The sequence below is a fragment of the Rattus rattus genome, chromosome 12, assembly GCF_011064425.1.
Source record: "Rattus rattus isolate New Zealand chromosome 12, Rrattus_CSIRO_v1, whole genome shotgun sequence".
Classification (NCBI taxonomy): Eukaryota; Metazoa; Chordata; class Mammalia; order Rodentia; family Muridae; genus Rattus; species Rattus rattus.
Genome location: NC_046165.1, coordinates 90,502,770 through 90,514,287, shown reverse-complemented (window position 1 = coordinate 90,514,287; position 11,518 = coordinate 90,502,770). Strand labels below are relative to the sequence as shown.

At 46.9% G+C, this 11,518-nt stretch overlaps 2 protein-coding genes and 1 non-coding gene across 3 annotated transcripts; all 3 read right to left on the bottom strand.

Moving 5' to 3' along the window:
* Window positions 1-1,857: 1,857 nt before the first annotated feature.
* On the bottom strand, window positions 1,858-3,035 carry Chchd1 (coiled-coil-helix-coiled-coil-helix domain containing 1). The gene is made up of 3 exons (XM_032918115.1): window positions 2,880-3,035; window positions 2,669-2,787; window positions 1,858-2,149 (listed from the first exon to the last, which is right to left on the bottom strand). Exons 1-3 carry the CDS (start codon window positions 3,001-3,003, stop codon window positions 2,036-2,038), a joined length of 357 nt encoding a protein of 118 aa, XP_032774006.1. The 5' UTR covers window positions 3,004-3,035; the 3' UTR covers window positions 1,858-2,035.
* Window positions 3,036-4,421: 1,386 nt separating this feature from the next.
* On the bottom strand, window positions 4,422-4,526 carry LOC116914188. The gene has a single exon (XR_004389727.1). It is a non-coding gene; the product is annotated as a U6 spliceosomal RNA (small nuclear RNA).
* Window positions 4,527-7,890: 3,364 nt separating this feature from the next.
* Fut11 (fucosyltransferase 11) lies at window positions 7,891-11,516 on the bottom strand. The gene is made up of 3 exons (XM_032917421.1): window positions 10,665-11,516; window positions 9,950-10,575; window positions 7,891-8,043 (listed from the first exon to the last, which is right to left on the bottom strand). The coding sequence occupies exons 1-3, from the start codon at window positions 11,373-11,375 to the stop codon at window positions 7,896-7,898; spliced, it is 1,485 nt and encodes a 494-aa protein (XP_032773312.1). The 5' UTR covers window positions 11,376-11,516; the 3' UTR covers window positions 7,891-7,895.
* Window positions 11,517-11,518: the final 2 nt, after the last annotated feature.

The window sequence follows — 11,518 nt, the reverse complement described above, 5'->3', positions numbered from 1 at the left end:
ACAGGACTAGGGGGACATCTAGCTATTGAGCGATAAGGAAGAAAGAGCCCTCTTCACTGTAGTAATTATCACAACAGATCATAGAGAACTCTCATTTCTCTACAACATTAATACTATGAGCTAACCAAGAAAAGGTTAGTTACCAGAGGACCTTAAATACTTTGAACAAACAGGAGAGTGTAAGAAAAAAAAAAGACAGTACTTTACAATGAATTACCTACCAAATCGCAGTTCTACAACTTGGGAGAACTAAGTGGAAAGTCACTGAAATACTGAGATGTGACAGTCTACTCTACCTGATTATTTAGTAGAGAGAGAAAATAGCTGCCAGAGGGGACGTGAAAAACACCACCTTCAAATTCCTTAGATAAAAGGTAATTACCAAATTTATAACATAGTATTGCTTATGTATCCATTCAGCAAGACTGGCCAGAGTATGTAATCCATTCGTAATTTTTACTTTTTAATTTTCTTTTTGGGAGTTTCTGTGACACGTTTTCACTGTGTAGTCCTGGCTGGCCTTGAACTCAGAGATCTGCTGTGCTGGATTTAAGGTGTGAGCCAACTGCCAGGCTGTTTGTTTGATTTTTTTTTTTTTAAGTAACTTTTTAAAAAAAAAAGTTTTTGTTTTGTTTTTTGAGGCAGATTCTCTTTATGGCATTGCTCAGAGACCTGCCTGCCTGCCTGCCTTCTAAGTACTGGGAAAAAGGGTATGTACCACTGTTTTAGTTAGGGTTTTATTACTGTGAACAGACACCATGACCAAGGGGCTGGCTTACAGGTTCAGAGGTTCAGTCCATTATCATCAAGGCTGGAGCATGGCAGTGTCCAGGCAGGCATGGTGTGGCAGAGCTGAGAATTCTACATCTTCATCAGAAGGCTGCTAGTAGAAGACTAACTTCCAGGCAGCTAGGATGAGGGTCTTAAGCTCATTCCCATAGCGACGCGCCTATTCCAACAAGTCCACACCTCCTAATAGTGCTACTCCCTGGGCACATATCCAAAGCGGTAGAACCACCATATCCTGTACATGTTTTTATTGTATATATAAAAGTGCACTTGCCGGCACCAGAAAAGGACACCAGGTCCCCTGGTGCTCATTACAGGAAATTGTGAGGCAGGTACCTAGCATGGTTGCTGTTGAACCCAATGCCAGTCCTCTGCAAAAGCAGCAAGCACCCTTAAATGCTAAGTCATCTCTTCAGGCCCCCAAAAAACACTAACTGTACAACTCAGATAAAATGTTTCTATGGACTCTCTGGGCTATCCGTGCATGCACTTGGACAGACTACTTGTGAAGGACACACTCACTAAATAGAGCTGATGGTAAAACAGCTCTGCATACAGAGGCTTCACTGCCATTTATGTATCAGAAGACAAGGGACCAAACCATGTAAAGGACTTGAAAAGCAATAGGACTTCCAGACTTGGATCAAGAGCATATTTGTACTGGGAAGTGGAAGCACACGCCTTTATCCCAGCAGTCGGGAGAAAGAGGCAGGCAGATCTACAGAGTGAGTTACAGGACAGCCAAAGCTATACAGAGAAACTCAAAGGAAGGAAGGAAGGAAGGAAGGAAGGAAGGAAGGAAGGAAGGAAGGAAGGAAGGAAGAAGACCATGCCAGAAAGGAAGGAAGGAAAGAAAGAGGAAGAAAGAAAGAAAGAAAACCATGCCAGGAAGTAAAGAACTTCCAGGTCTAGGGAAGATTATAGAGCTCAAGAAAGGATGTGCTAAGGGTTAGCTCAGTAGTTGGGTGCTTGCCCAATGGTGGGAAAGGCCAAGATGTTCATCTTCAGGATGGGGTTGGGGGTGTGAGGAGGAGGAGGAGGAGCTAATTAGAAGAAATGGCCAATTTCTTTTTTAGAGGGTTTTATTTCAAGACACCATCCAGAACACGATTCATTCAGAAGAGCAAAATTGAGTGTTTTGCCTCATTTTACCCTTCAAAAACGCATGGCAATGCATGCAAACATCCCTAATATGCCTCTGTGTAGCTTTCAGAAATGAGAGTTCGTTGAAAATGTTTCTCCATTTTCAGCTCAGATGAGATTTATTGGGAAATCTCTGTAACAACTTAGTCATTTTGTGGGGAGGTAAACTTCCAGACTGTCCCAGAGTCTCCTGGATTGATCTCATCTTCCCAGCTTCCTGAAAACACAACAGAAGAAAAAAAAATAGTAACAGTTCTTCAACTTATTCTGACCCTAGACCCACAATTTTTATAATATTCCAAACCCCAAGAGACCCTGCCTCAAAGAATACAGTGGAAGAGAAATGGAGGAAAATTCCAGACATTTGCCTCAGACCACCATGCAGCACAAGTACCCACGGATGTGTCCCTGCACATTCAAACATGCAAGCACTTACACACATGCATACATGCAGGACACACACACTAAGAACAAACAAGAAACCCAAAGCAACAAAACGGGGATTTAAAGGGATTTGAGATGAACAAATGATTGTTATCATTTGACACTACTATTCTGGCTAGAAAATTACTGAAGATCAACCTTCGTCAAAGCTTAGCTTTTCTCACTTTGGTGAGGGTGAGCCAGTCCCAGATGAATGGGAGACTATGCATAATGCAGCGCAAGGCAGTGTGAACCGTTTATTTTTTATTTCCCTGTCTCTTCCCAAGGCGGCACCCTAGGAGCCAGACATCACCTGAGCCTTGGAAGAACAATCGAAGAAGTCCTGGATCTCTTTCCTGCACGCCTCGTCGCGGAATTCATTCTGCTTCCAGCAAGCCATCATCATTGACATCTCCGTGATACAAGTTGCCTCTGGAGGGGAAGAACTGGGGGACCTTCAGTCACAGGCCGACCTAACACCTCTCCCCCGATATTACCCGGCCTCTCCCACTCCGAGTGCTCACCGCCCTTCTCTCGGCGTCGGTTCCCAACGCGATCAGCTAAGATAAGAGGCTTGTTGGGTTTCAGGATAGGTTTTCCCGGGTTCGCAAACCGCGCAAGGCGGCCGCGTAGACTGGGCGCCGCCATTTTGCACAACGTTCCCAGTAAGCTCCGCGGCACCGTGCGTGACCCCTCTTGACCTCTACGCGCTGGGCGTGCGGCCTACGACCGGCTGTGCGCGCTCTTTCCGGGTCTGAGTCCCACAGTGACGCTCGATCAGGACCCCGTCGGGCCAACAGCCGACACCAAGTTAGGATGTGCGCGCCCTTTGCAGGCTCAGGACAGGGCAAGACTCAAGGGCTCCATGTCCGAGGCTGCCACTTGTTTGTGAAATGTGTCTCTGTGTGTTCCACGTGAGTGCTGTGTCTGTGGCGGCCAGGGGAAGGTGTCGGGTCCTCTGGGGCTGTAGTTATAAATGTTGGGTTGCAAAGAACAATTGTGAGAATGATGATTCCTTTTGCCAGGAGGTGGTGGCACTCGCCTTTAAATCTCAGCACTGGGGAGGCAAAGGCAGGCGGATCTCTATGAGTTCGAGGTTAGCCTGGTCTCCAGGACTGCCAGGGCTACACAGGGAAACCCTGTAGCGAAAAACCAAAATAATAAAATAATGGTTGCTTTTTACAAGGACTGCTGGGTAGATACCGTTTACTCGTTTGGAATGATCGCACAGTAGGGTGAACGTGATAACATTTATGTATGACGTACCCAACATTTAACACTACAGCATTTATATTTTTTTTTTTTTTTTTTTTTGTTCTTTTAGGGCCTAGGTCCCTACCACTGAGCTTGCCCCTATATTTCTTTTTATAGATCCCCAGTTGTGACTTGTTGGACTTAATGTTTGACTTTTAATTGTTTACAAAACCAAGTCAAAGGATGTGCTATGAATTCTTTGGTATTTACAAATTAATTCCCAAGACATTTCTGCTAATGGAAAACGGAATCCAGCAGTCCTGTAATTTATATCGTGTCTACTTTAGAGCAAGATGTATTTGCATAGGTACTTTGTTGTTGAAATTATTTACCACAAATGTTTGGAATTCTCCCTTGACAACCTACATGGATGGCTTTCTTCCTCAGTTATGTAGCTCGAGGCCAATCTCAGCAGGGAAATTCCGGGGAATGGTCCTGACTTTTAGTCAGTATTTAGTATCTAATAAAGATTGCTTTAAATTTAGCCCCAAATGGTGGACTTGTTTTTTCTGGCGAATCTCAGTATTAATACGGGGTTCACATCAGAGGGGGTTTCCCTCTTGCCACACCCTATACCAGCAGCCATCACAGCACCCACCACACACAGTTGTAATGTTTGTGACCTTGTCTACCCCAACATCTACTTTGCAATCTTAGCTCGGGCTGGAGAGGTAGCTCTGTGCTAGCTCTTCCAGAGGACTCACAGGGCTCACAATTACCTCTACCTCCAGCTTGAGCGCACACACGGGGATTTTTTTTTTTCTTTCCCAAACTTTAATTTGCATTTGCTAATTTTTTCTAATTCACTTTATAAAAATATGCAGCACTTGACGGATTTGTGTGTCATCCTTGCGCAGGGACCTTCTAATAGTCTGTATATCATCCGATTTTAGTATATATGCTGCTGAAGCAAGCACGAAAAGATATTTTTAAATATCTCTTTAAAAACATTTAAAAATGAAAGGAGCATTTGTGTATTTTATTCATTACTAATCTCTAGTGCCTGAAAATAGTTGTACCAGACGTGGCATATGCCTACAATCCAAGAACTTGGGAAGTTGAGGCAGGAGACAGATTAAGGGTTTGAAACCAGCCTAGGTTACATATAATGAGTACTAGGCAAGCCAGGGCCACACAACACATCCCTGCCTTAAAGAAACAAACAAAAACAAACAAAATAATGAAACAAGGAAAGGCGTTTACCATTGTTTTTTTACAAGTCTCCAACTTTATCACCCTCAACCCCCCCTCCCCCAAAGTAAGCAAATACAGGCCAGCAAAATGGCTCAATTGGTGAACAGAGGTGTTGCCACTAAGTTTTGATGAGTTCAGTCCCTGAAGACCCCATGGTAGAAAGAAAACGGACTCTTCTGACATGCATAGGTACACAGTAGTACACACATACACATAATAAACAAGGTCAATAAAGTAACCAGGTAGGAGACACTGTAAAAAGCAGTTTATTATATAAAATGAAACCTGAGATAATAAAAATAGTAACACCTGCCATAAAAGACTCGGATGAGCGACCTCCACCACTCGTCCTGGTCACCTGCAGCACACAGGTAGCTGAGCCTCGGACTGGAAAAAGCTCTTGTTGCTTTTTTCCTTGGTATAGTGCTATGCGGTTATTTGTAGTTCTTTCCCTCGGAGAAACGTAGCACCCGATCTGCCCTGGTCTTTGATGATTATTTACACAATGGCAGGGATAAAGGAGGTCTGGGCAGCACAGAGCAGAAAGCAGACTCAGCATTCAGGAGCAGCTGGCTCACGCTGCAGAAAGTGCTAGAGTGAGTGAGTGTCCCTGTGAGCCGGTGGGGTGAACAGGACCCCACCTGCATAACCATCACTTACCCTCCCTGCCCCACGTCACATCTGCGTTTCTGACTCAGGCTTGCACCTGTGTGACACTTTGCCACAGGAGTCAGCGCCTGCACTGAAACTGAGGACTTGCTTGGGAATCAGAATCCTCTGACTTGATATTTATTTGTGTTTATTTATTTATTGAGATGGGGGGGGGTCTCAACACAGAGCTCTGGCTAGCCTGGAACACTCGCTCCACGACTTTGCCTCCCAAAGTGCTGGAATGCTGAAACTAAGAGCATGCACAACCATGCCCATCTGTACTATAAAATTTTAACTTTGTTTTTTGAGACAGTCTTGCCACTGTAACCCAAGTTGGCCTAGCACTCATGGACCCACTTCTTAACATCTTGTTCTCTCCAAAAGAACAAAAACCAAAATAGGTTAAACAGTCCCCCATGCTATTACTGAAGACTTGTTTTACTAAAGATCAAAATAAAGGTCTGGGAACACAGCTCAGAGGCAGAGCCAGAGAGCAGGCTCAGCATGCACAGAAGCCTTAGGATCCGTCTCCAGCACACACATAATGGAAAACAAAAACTTCAGCAATGTAATTCCCACCTGTGTTAAAGCTTTTCTCAGTCACATCCTCAGATGTCACAATATTAACCACGAAGCCTTGTTGCTTAAAGCATCTAACGGGCATATACGTTTCCATCTTTATGGACGTGGATTCACAGACATCTATAGTTTACAATCAAGATACGATGATAAACCAGGAGACTTCTCAAGTGGTAACCAATCAATGCAGTAAGCGTAGCTCCAAGGTCCAAGGCAGTCTTTCTTGTTGCCCCAGAAAAGCTCCCAGTGTCCTACGGCAGTAGGCAGTTCGCCTACATCTTCAAATCTGCACTTTTGGTTGTTCTCGATATATATGGAAGTTTTGCTTGAATCTGTGTGCAACACGTTCGTATCTGGTACCCACAGAAGAAAGACACACAGGTATCTAATTCCCCTGGAGCTGGAGTTACAGACAGTTGTCAGCTGCTGTGTGGGTGCTGGGAATCAAACTCGGCCATCTAAGAGTAGCCAGTTACTCTTAACAATGGAGCCATCTCTCCAACCCCAAATCTAAAGTTTTATTTAGCTAGCTGTCCTCAGACACACCAGAAGAGGGCATCAGATCCCTTTACAGATGGTTGTGAACCACCATGTGGTTGCTGGGAACTGAACTCAGGACCTCTGGAAGAGCAGTCAGTGCTCTTAACTGCTGAACCATCTCTCTTTTAGCTAGCCACTAAAGGGTGACTTAAGTCCCTTGCTTTCTTCAGTCTGTTTGAACTGGGGGCCTTGGGCTGGCCTTATTAAAAAACAAACAAAAACCACATACATATACACACAAAAACCCTCAGTATTAGGGTTGCAGCTGTAACTCAATTTATAGAATACTTGCCTTCCCAGAACCACAAAACAACAAAACAAAACAAACACACAAACAAAAAAACGTGACTCAGTGCCACAAAGGTATCTGGAAGAATGTGAGAGAATTTGAGGAATGGATTGAAGGCAACTGACATCAGTGTCCTGTTAGCTACTTAATCTGTTTGTAAGAGAAGGAATTCCAAATATACCTTAAACAAGAAAACCAAGCAGTAAGAATGATGGAAATGTCTACCTTTCCGGTTTGTGGGGAAATAGCCTAAAGCCAGAGAGAGCAAGCTACTTAAAAGACATTTGATGGGGTTGGGGATTTAGCTCAGTGGTAGAGCGCTTGCCTAGGAAGCGCAAGGCCCTGGGTTCGGTCCCCAGCTCCGAAAAAAAGAACCAAAAAAAAAAAAAAAAAAAGACATTTGATATTAAAGACAGTACAAGTATTTTTTTAAAGTAACTTGAAGAGCTGGGCGTAGTGTTGTATAACTGTAGCCCCGGCTACTTAGAGGCTGAGGCAGGTATTGCCGGTTAGGCCTAGAGTTGGGTGCTGGCTTTGGCCATGGAGTGAGACCTATCTCACAGGGGAGAAAAGAGCAGAGAAACAGAATAACCCATCTGCACATAAGGCTTTGCCTCCCACCCCCAGTGTAACAGCTGATGAGGGACGGATACTGTTTAAAGACACTTTAAAGAAACAGAAGTTTTACAGATCCTATGCTGAACCATCCTGCCCATATTTAAAATGATGAAATGGCTACAGACATGTGTACTTATCAAATGGGTGCTTCTGGCTTTTGCTTCTCTTTAAGGAGAAGCTCTCTTACTACAGGGTGAGACACTGGCTCCATACCATTCAGTAGAGAGGGCTGGGGGTACTTGCCTAGTATTCTCAAAACCCAGGGTTCCAATCCCCAATACGGGGCAGGAGGACCAGTGAAAACATCAGGTCACAATCTAGTGGACAGTATTCACTAAAGGTGGGTGTGCCTTAGGTACCAAGGTAAAGCAGTCCCCTTAAGTCTTCCAAGTTAGCAGCTCTTGCATGAAGACAGTTAGAGATTTTTATTCCTTTTCATGAAGATCTCGTGTACGTAATCCCAAAATTTGCTCTGCTGTGTCTCATTGTTGTGGATCATGGCAGTGAGAGCTTCCCCCTGATAGAGACCTTGCCAGTAATCTTGTAGCCACATTTCCTTCCAGCTGAAATGACAAAACAGGAGTGGGAGGTGAACTGGGGAGACACAGCCGTAATAGGCTCTGCCTTTCTGGTCCCAAAGAAATCATAAGCAGGGCCATGTGGTGGCATACACTTTTTTTTTTTTCTCTTTTTTCTTTTTTTCGGAGCTGGGGACTGAACCCAGGGCTTTGTGCTTGCTAGGCAAGCGCTCTACCACTGAGCTAAATCCCCAACCCCGGTGGCATACACTTTTAACCTCAGCACCCAGGAGACAGAGGCAGGGGGATCTCTGAGTTCCAGGACAGCCAGGGCTACACTGAAAAAACTCTGTCTTAAAAATCAAACAAATAAAAAATTAAGCAGACATTGGCCTCTGGATAGGACAAGGAGATTGGGAGTAAAACTAATTCTGGTCCAAGAGATAGGGAGTAGGTCGTAAACAGAGACATCATAGTCCTCCAAAGCGGCTGGCACTGCAGACTTGCCTCTAGCTCTCAAACGTGAAGGAAGTGCAAAGGGTCCAGAGCGTGGAAATGATGTTCTAGAGGAAAGCAAGGAGGCCTTTGGATGGCTTTAATCTTCACAGTTATTTGAGAGTCTAAATGAAGATATAATGACATCTAGTGTGTAGAAAAGGCATAACCTGAATTTTCTTTGATTAGTAGGACAGGGTCTCTAATAGCCCAGGCTGGCCTCAAACTCACCATGTGTGGCAAACTATGACCTGGAATCCCTGATACTCCTGCCTCTGTCTTTTTAGCATTAGAATTACAGGTATGCACTACAATCCCTGGCTATTTCCCTAATATTTTGATTTTTCTTCTAGTAAATCATATATTCAGCATAAACTGACAGCATCTTACTGAAAAGCTCCCATATCAGGACCAAGAACCTATAGTGCCAGCAGCATATGTCAGCAGGCCTCTGCTGACACCCGCTGTTGAAGTCACTTTCTGCAAGCTATTCTAGAAATCGCTCTCCAAATTAATTGTGGTGGCTTGCTGTGAATGGTTTCAACCTGTCCCATTCTGCCTCCCACGCACACCTTTTCCAATGCAGGTATATCCTGCTTTTGACTCACTTCCCTTTACCACACTGACCCTCAGTATTAATTACACAACTACAGAAAGCATTTCTTCAGTTCTGTTTAGAGTGAATAAATGAGGGCATATAAAAGTAAAAGGAGGCTGGAGAGAAGGCTCAGTGGTTAAGTGGCTGCTCTTCCAGAGGTTCTGAGTTCAATTCCCAGCAACCACATGGTGACTCATGACCATTTATAATGAGATCTGGTGCCCTCTTCTGGCATGCAGGCGTACATGCAGGCAGAATGTTATATACATATATCAATCTTAAAAACCTTAAAAAAAAAAAACTTAAAAGTAAAAGGAGGGCTGGGGGGTATAGCTCAGAGGGCCTGCTTGCTTAGCATACTCAAAGCCTTGACCTCATCACACGCAAAAAAATATGCAAATGCTTTTCATGGGTATGGCGGCACAGGAGGATCACCACAAGTTTGAGGTCAACCCAGGCTTGTTGAAGCTCTGGTATGGTTAGTTGATTACCGCAGGTGAGAAAAATCCTTTCAAAATGCTCTTATTGGGCTGAGGTGTGTGACTAGGCGGGAAAATGTTCCCCGGGGCATGCAGAAGGCCCTGGGCTTAATGAGTCGGCCAAAACTCATCTTTCTGTTGCCCACCTCCCCACCAAGGGTCCTCAGCTCAGGTGCTGGACCTCAGCTTGGCAATCAGGTTATGTATAGCCTGGCCCACTTTATGTGTGTATCCACCACACCCAGCCCCTCCAACTACCACTGACACCTTAAAGCAAAGTGAGCCTGTATTGTCTTTTTCACAGTCCCCAACACGACTAAAAAAAAAAAAAAAAGTAGTTTGGTGTGGGAGCTGCAGGGCATCCCAGCAACCCCTTTACCTGTCATTCTCAGGAATCTCTTCGACTTTCCCAAAGCCAGGGGTAGGCACTGGACAGTTCATGTGTGACAACTGAGCAATGTGAGGCTCAGGGACAGGAATGTCCCTAGGAGAGGATTCATGTGCTTTCTCGGCATCCAGCCGAGCCAGTTCATGGTCACAGACGAAACACTCAAAGCCATTGAGGTAGTTGGGCAACATAGGATCATTCACTCCCCACTCCCTGTGCTCCAGGTTATCCAGAAGAAACTGGTTGGTGATGCCCCCAGGCTGCTTGTACGCCAGGTATTTCATATACTCTTCATCGTTTTTGTCCAGAAAGTCAATAAACTCTGCCAACTTTTGAGGGGACTCAAAGTCATCAATTAGGATGACGGAGTGATTATTGGGCATCCAGTCCCTTACAGAGGGTGATCCACGATACACAGGCACAGCACCCAGATGCATGGGGCGCCACAGTTTTTCTGTCATGTAATCATTGCAGATGGCATTTTCCATGGCCAAGTGGAACTTATAGCGGGACAAAAAAGCCATGAGTTCTGGATCCTCGGTGGTGGCCGTAGCTGTGTCCTGTAACCGCACGGTGGGCGGCTCGCGGTTCTGCAGGCACTTGCCATAGGAATCCACCTAAGCGAGTCAGAGCACGGCGGTCAGCGGGGTGTGGCGTTCGCCCGGCCCACCCCCGCCCCGCCTCGCCTCGCCGCTCTCTCACCCACCGGGATGTAGCGCATGAGCTCGCGTACGTAGCGGTCCCGGTCGGAAGGCACGTCGCAGTGGGACTGCAAATAGAGCAGCGGCGCGTACCCGCGGCGACGCCATTCGGCGCGCTCCCGGAGCGGAGGCGCGGGCCGGCGCAAATAGGCGGCCCCAGGCAGCCATTGCAACGGCAGCGGATAGTCCGAGTGGCGGCTGAAGGTGGCCGTGAGATTGAAGAGGCGGATGCCCGGGCCGTGGCTCAGCAGGAAGTTGTTGAGTGGCGACTCCTCGTGCAGGAGCGCCCAGCTCTGGTGCGCCAGGCGCGGCAGGGGTGCGTCAGCCGCGCGGAAGTCTGTGCCGTAAAAGAGCAATGCGCGCGTCCGCGGGTCGGCGCGCGCCCGTCGATCCCGGGACGCCACGCACGCGCCGAGCGCACACTCTATGCGCTCCGAGTCACCTGGGAAGTGCGGAAACAGACCTGGACTCCACCACAGCAACACTGGTAGGTCCACGGTCTCTGCGTTCCCCGGCGGCGGTGATCCCAGCCCGCGCGTCATCCCCACAGCGCCTAATGCAGCCGGCGGCCGGAAAACCGCGCCATCCCACGGCTCCGCCCACTCAGCCTCCCCACCCGCCTTCCCCGATGCCCCAGACCCGGAGCTGCTGCTGGCCGAACAGACACTGAGCACCCCCAGGGCGGCCAACACCGCCTTGGTGTAGCAAGCGGCCATGTCCACACCGGACCCACTCGGACAGCACTAAACCCCGCCCTGCGGCGAGTGGGGAGCAGACCAGGTCCTACGCCATAAGGGCACGCGGCGCATGCGTAACTCCTCTCAGCCGCAGGCGGGTGGGGAAAAGTCGCGAGTAATGA

Excerpts from the sequence above, each read along its gene's own strand:
- Chchd1 (XM_032918115.1), bottom strand. The coding sequence starts at position 3,003 with ATGGCGGCGCCCAGTCTACGCGGCCGCCTTGCGCGGTTTGCGAACCCG. Across the intron at positions 2,788-2,879 it reads CCGACGCCGAGAGAAGGGCG|AGGCAACTTGTATCACGGAG; the intron begins GTGAGCACTCGG and ends CTTCCCCTCCAG. Across the intron at positions 2,150-2,668 it reads ATTGTTCTTCCAAGGCTCAG|GAAGCTGGGAAGATGAGATC; the intron begins GTGATGTCTGGC and ends TTGTGTTTTCAG.
- Fut11 (XM_032917421.1), bottom strand. The coding sequence starts at position 11,375 with ATGGCCGCTTGCTACACCAAGGCGGTGTTGGCCGCCCTGGGGGTGCTC. Across the intron at positions 10,576-10,664 it reads AGCTCATGCGCTACATCCCG|GTGGATTCCTATGGCAAGTG; the intron begins GTGGGTGAGAGA and ends TGACTCGCTTAG. Across the intron at positions 8,044-9,949 it reads GAGATTCCTGAGAATGACAG|CTGGAAGGAAATGTGGCTAC; the intron begins GTAAAGGGGTTG and ends TTGTCATTTCAG.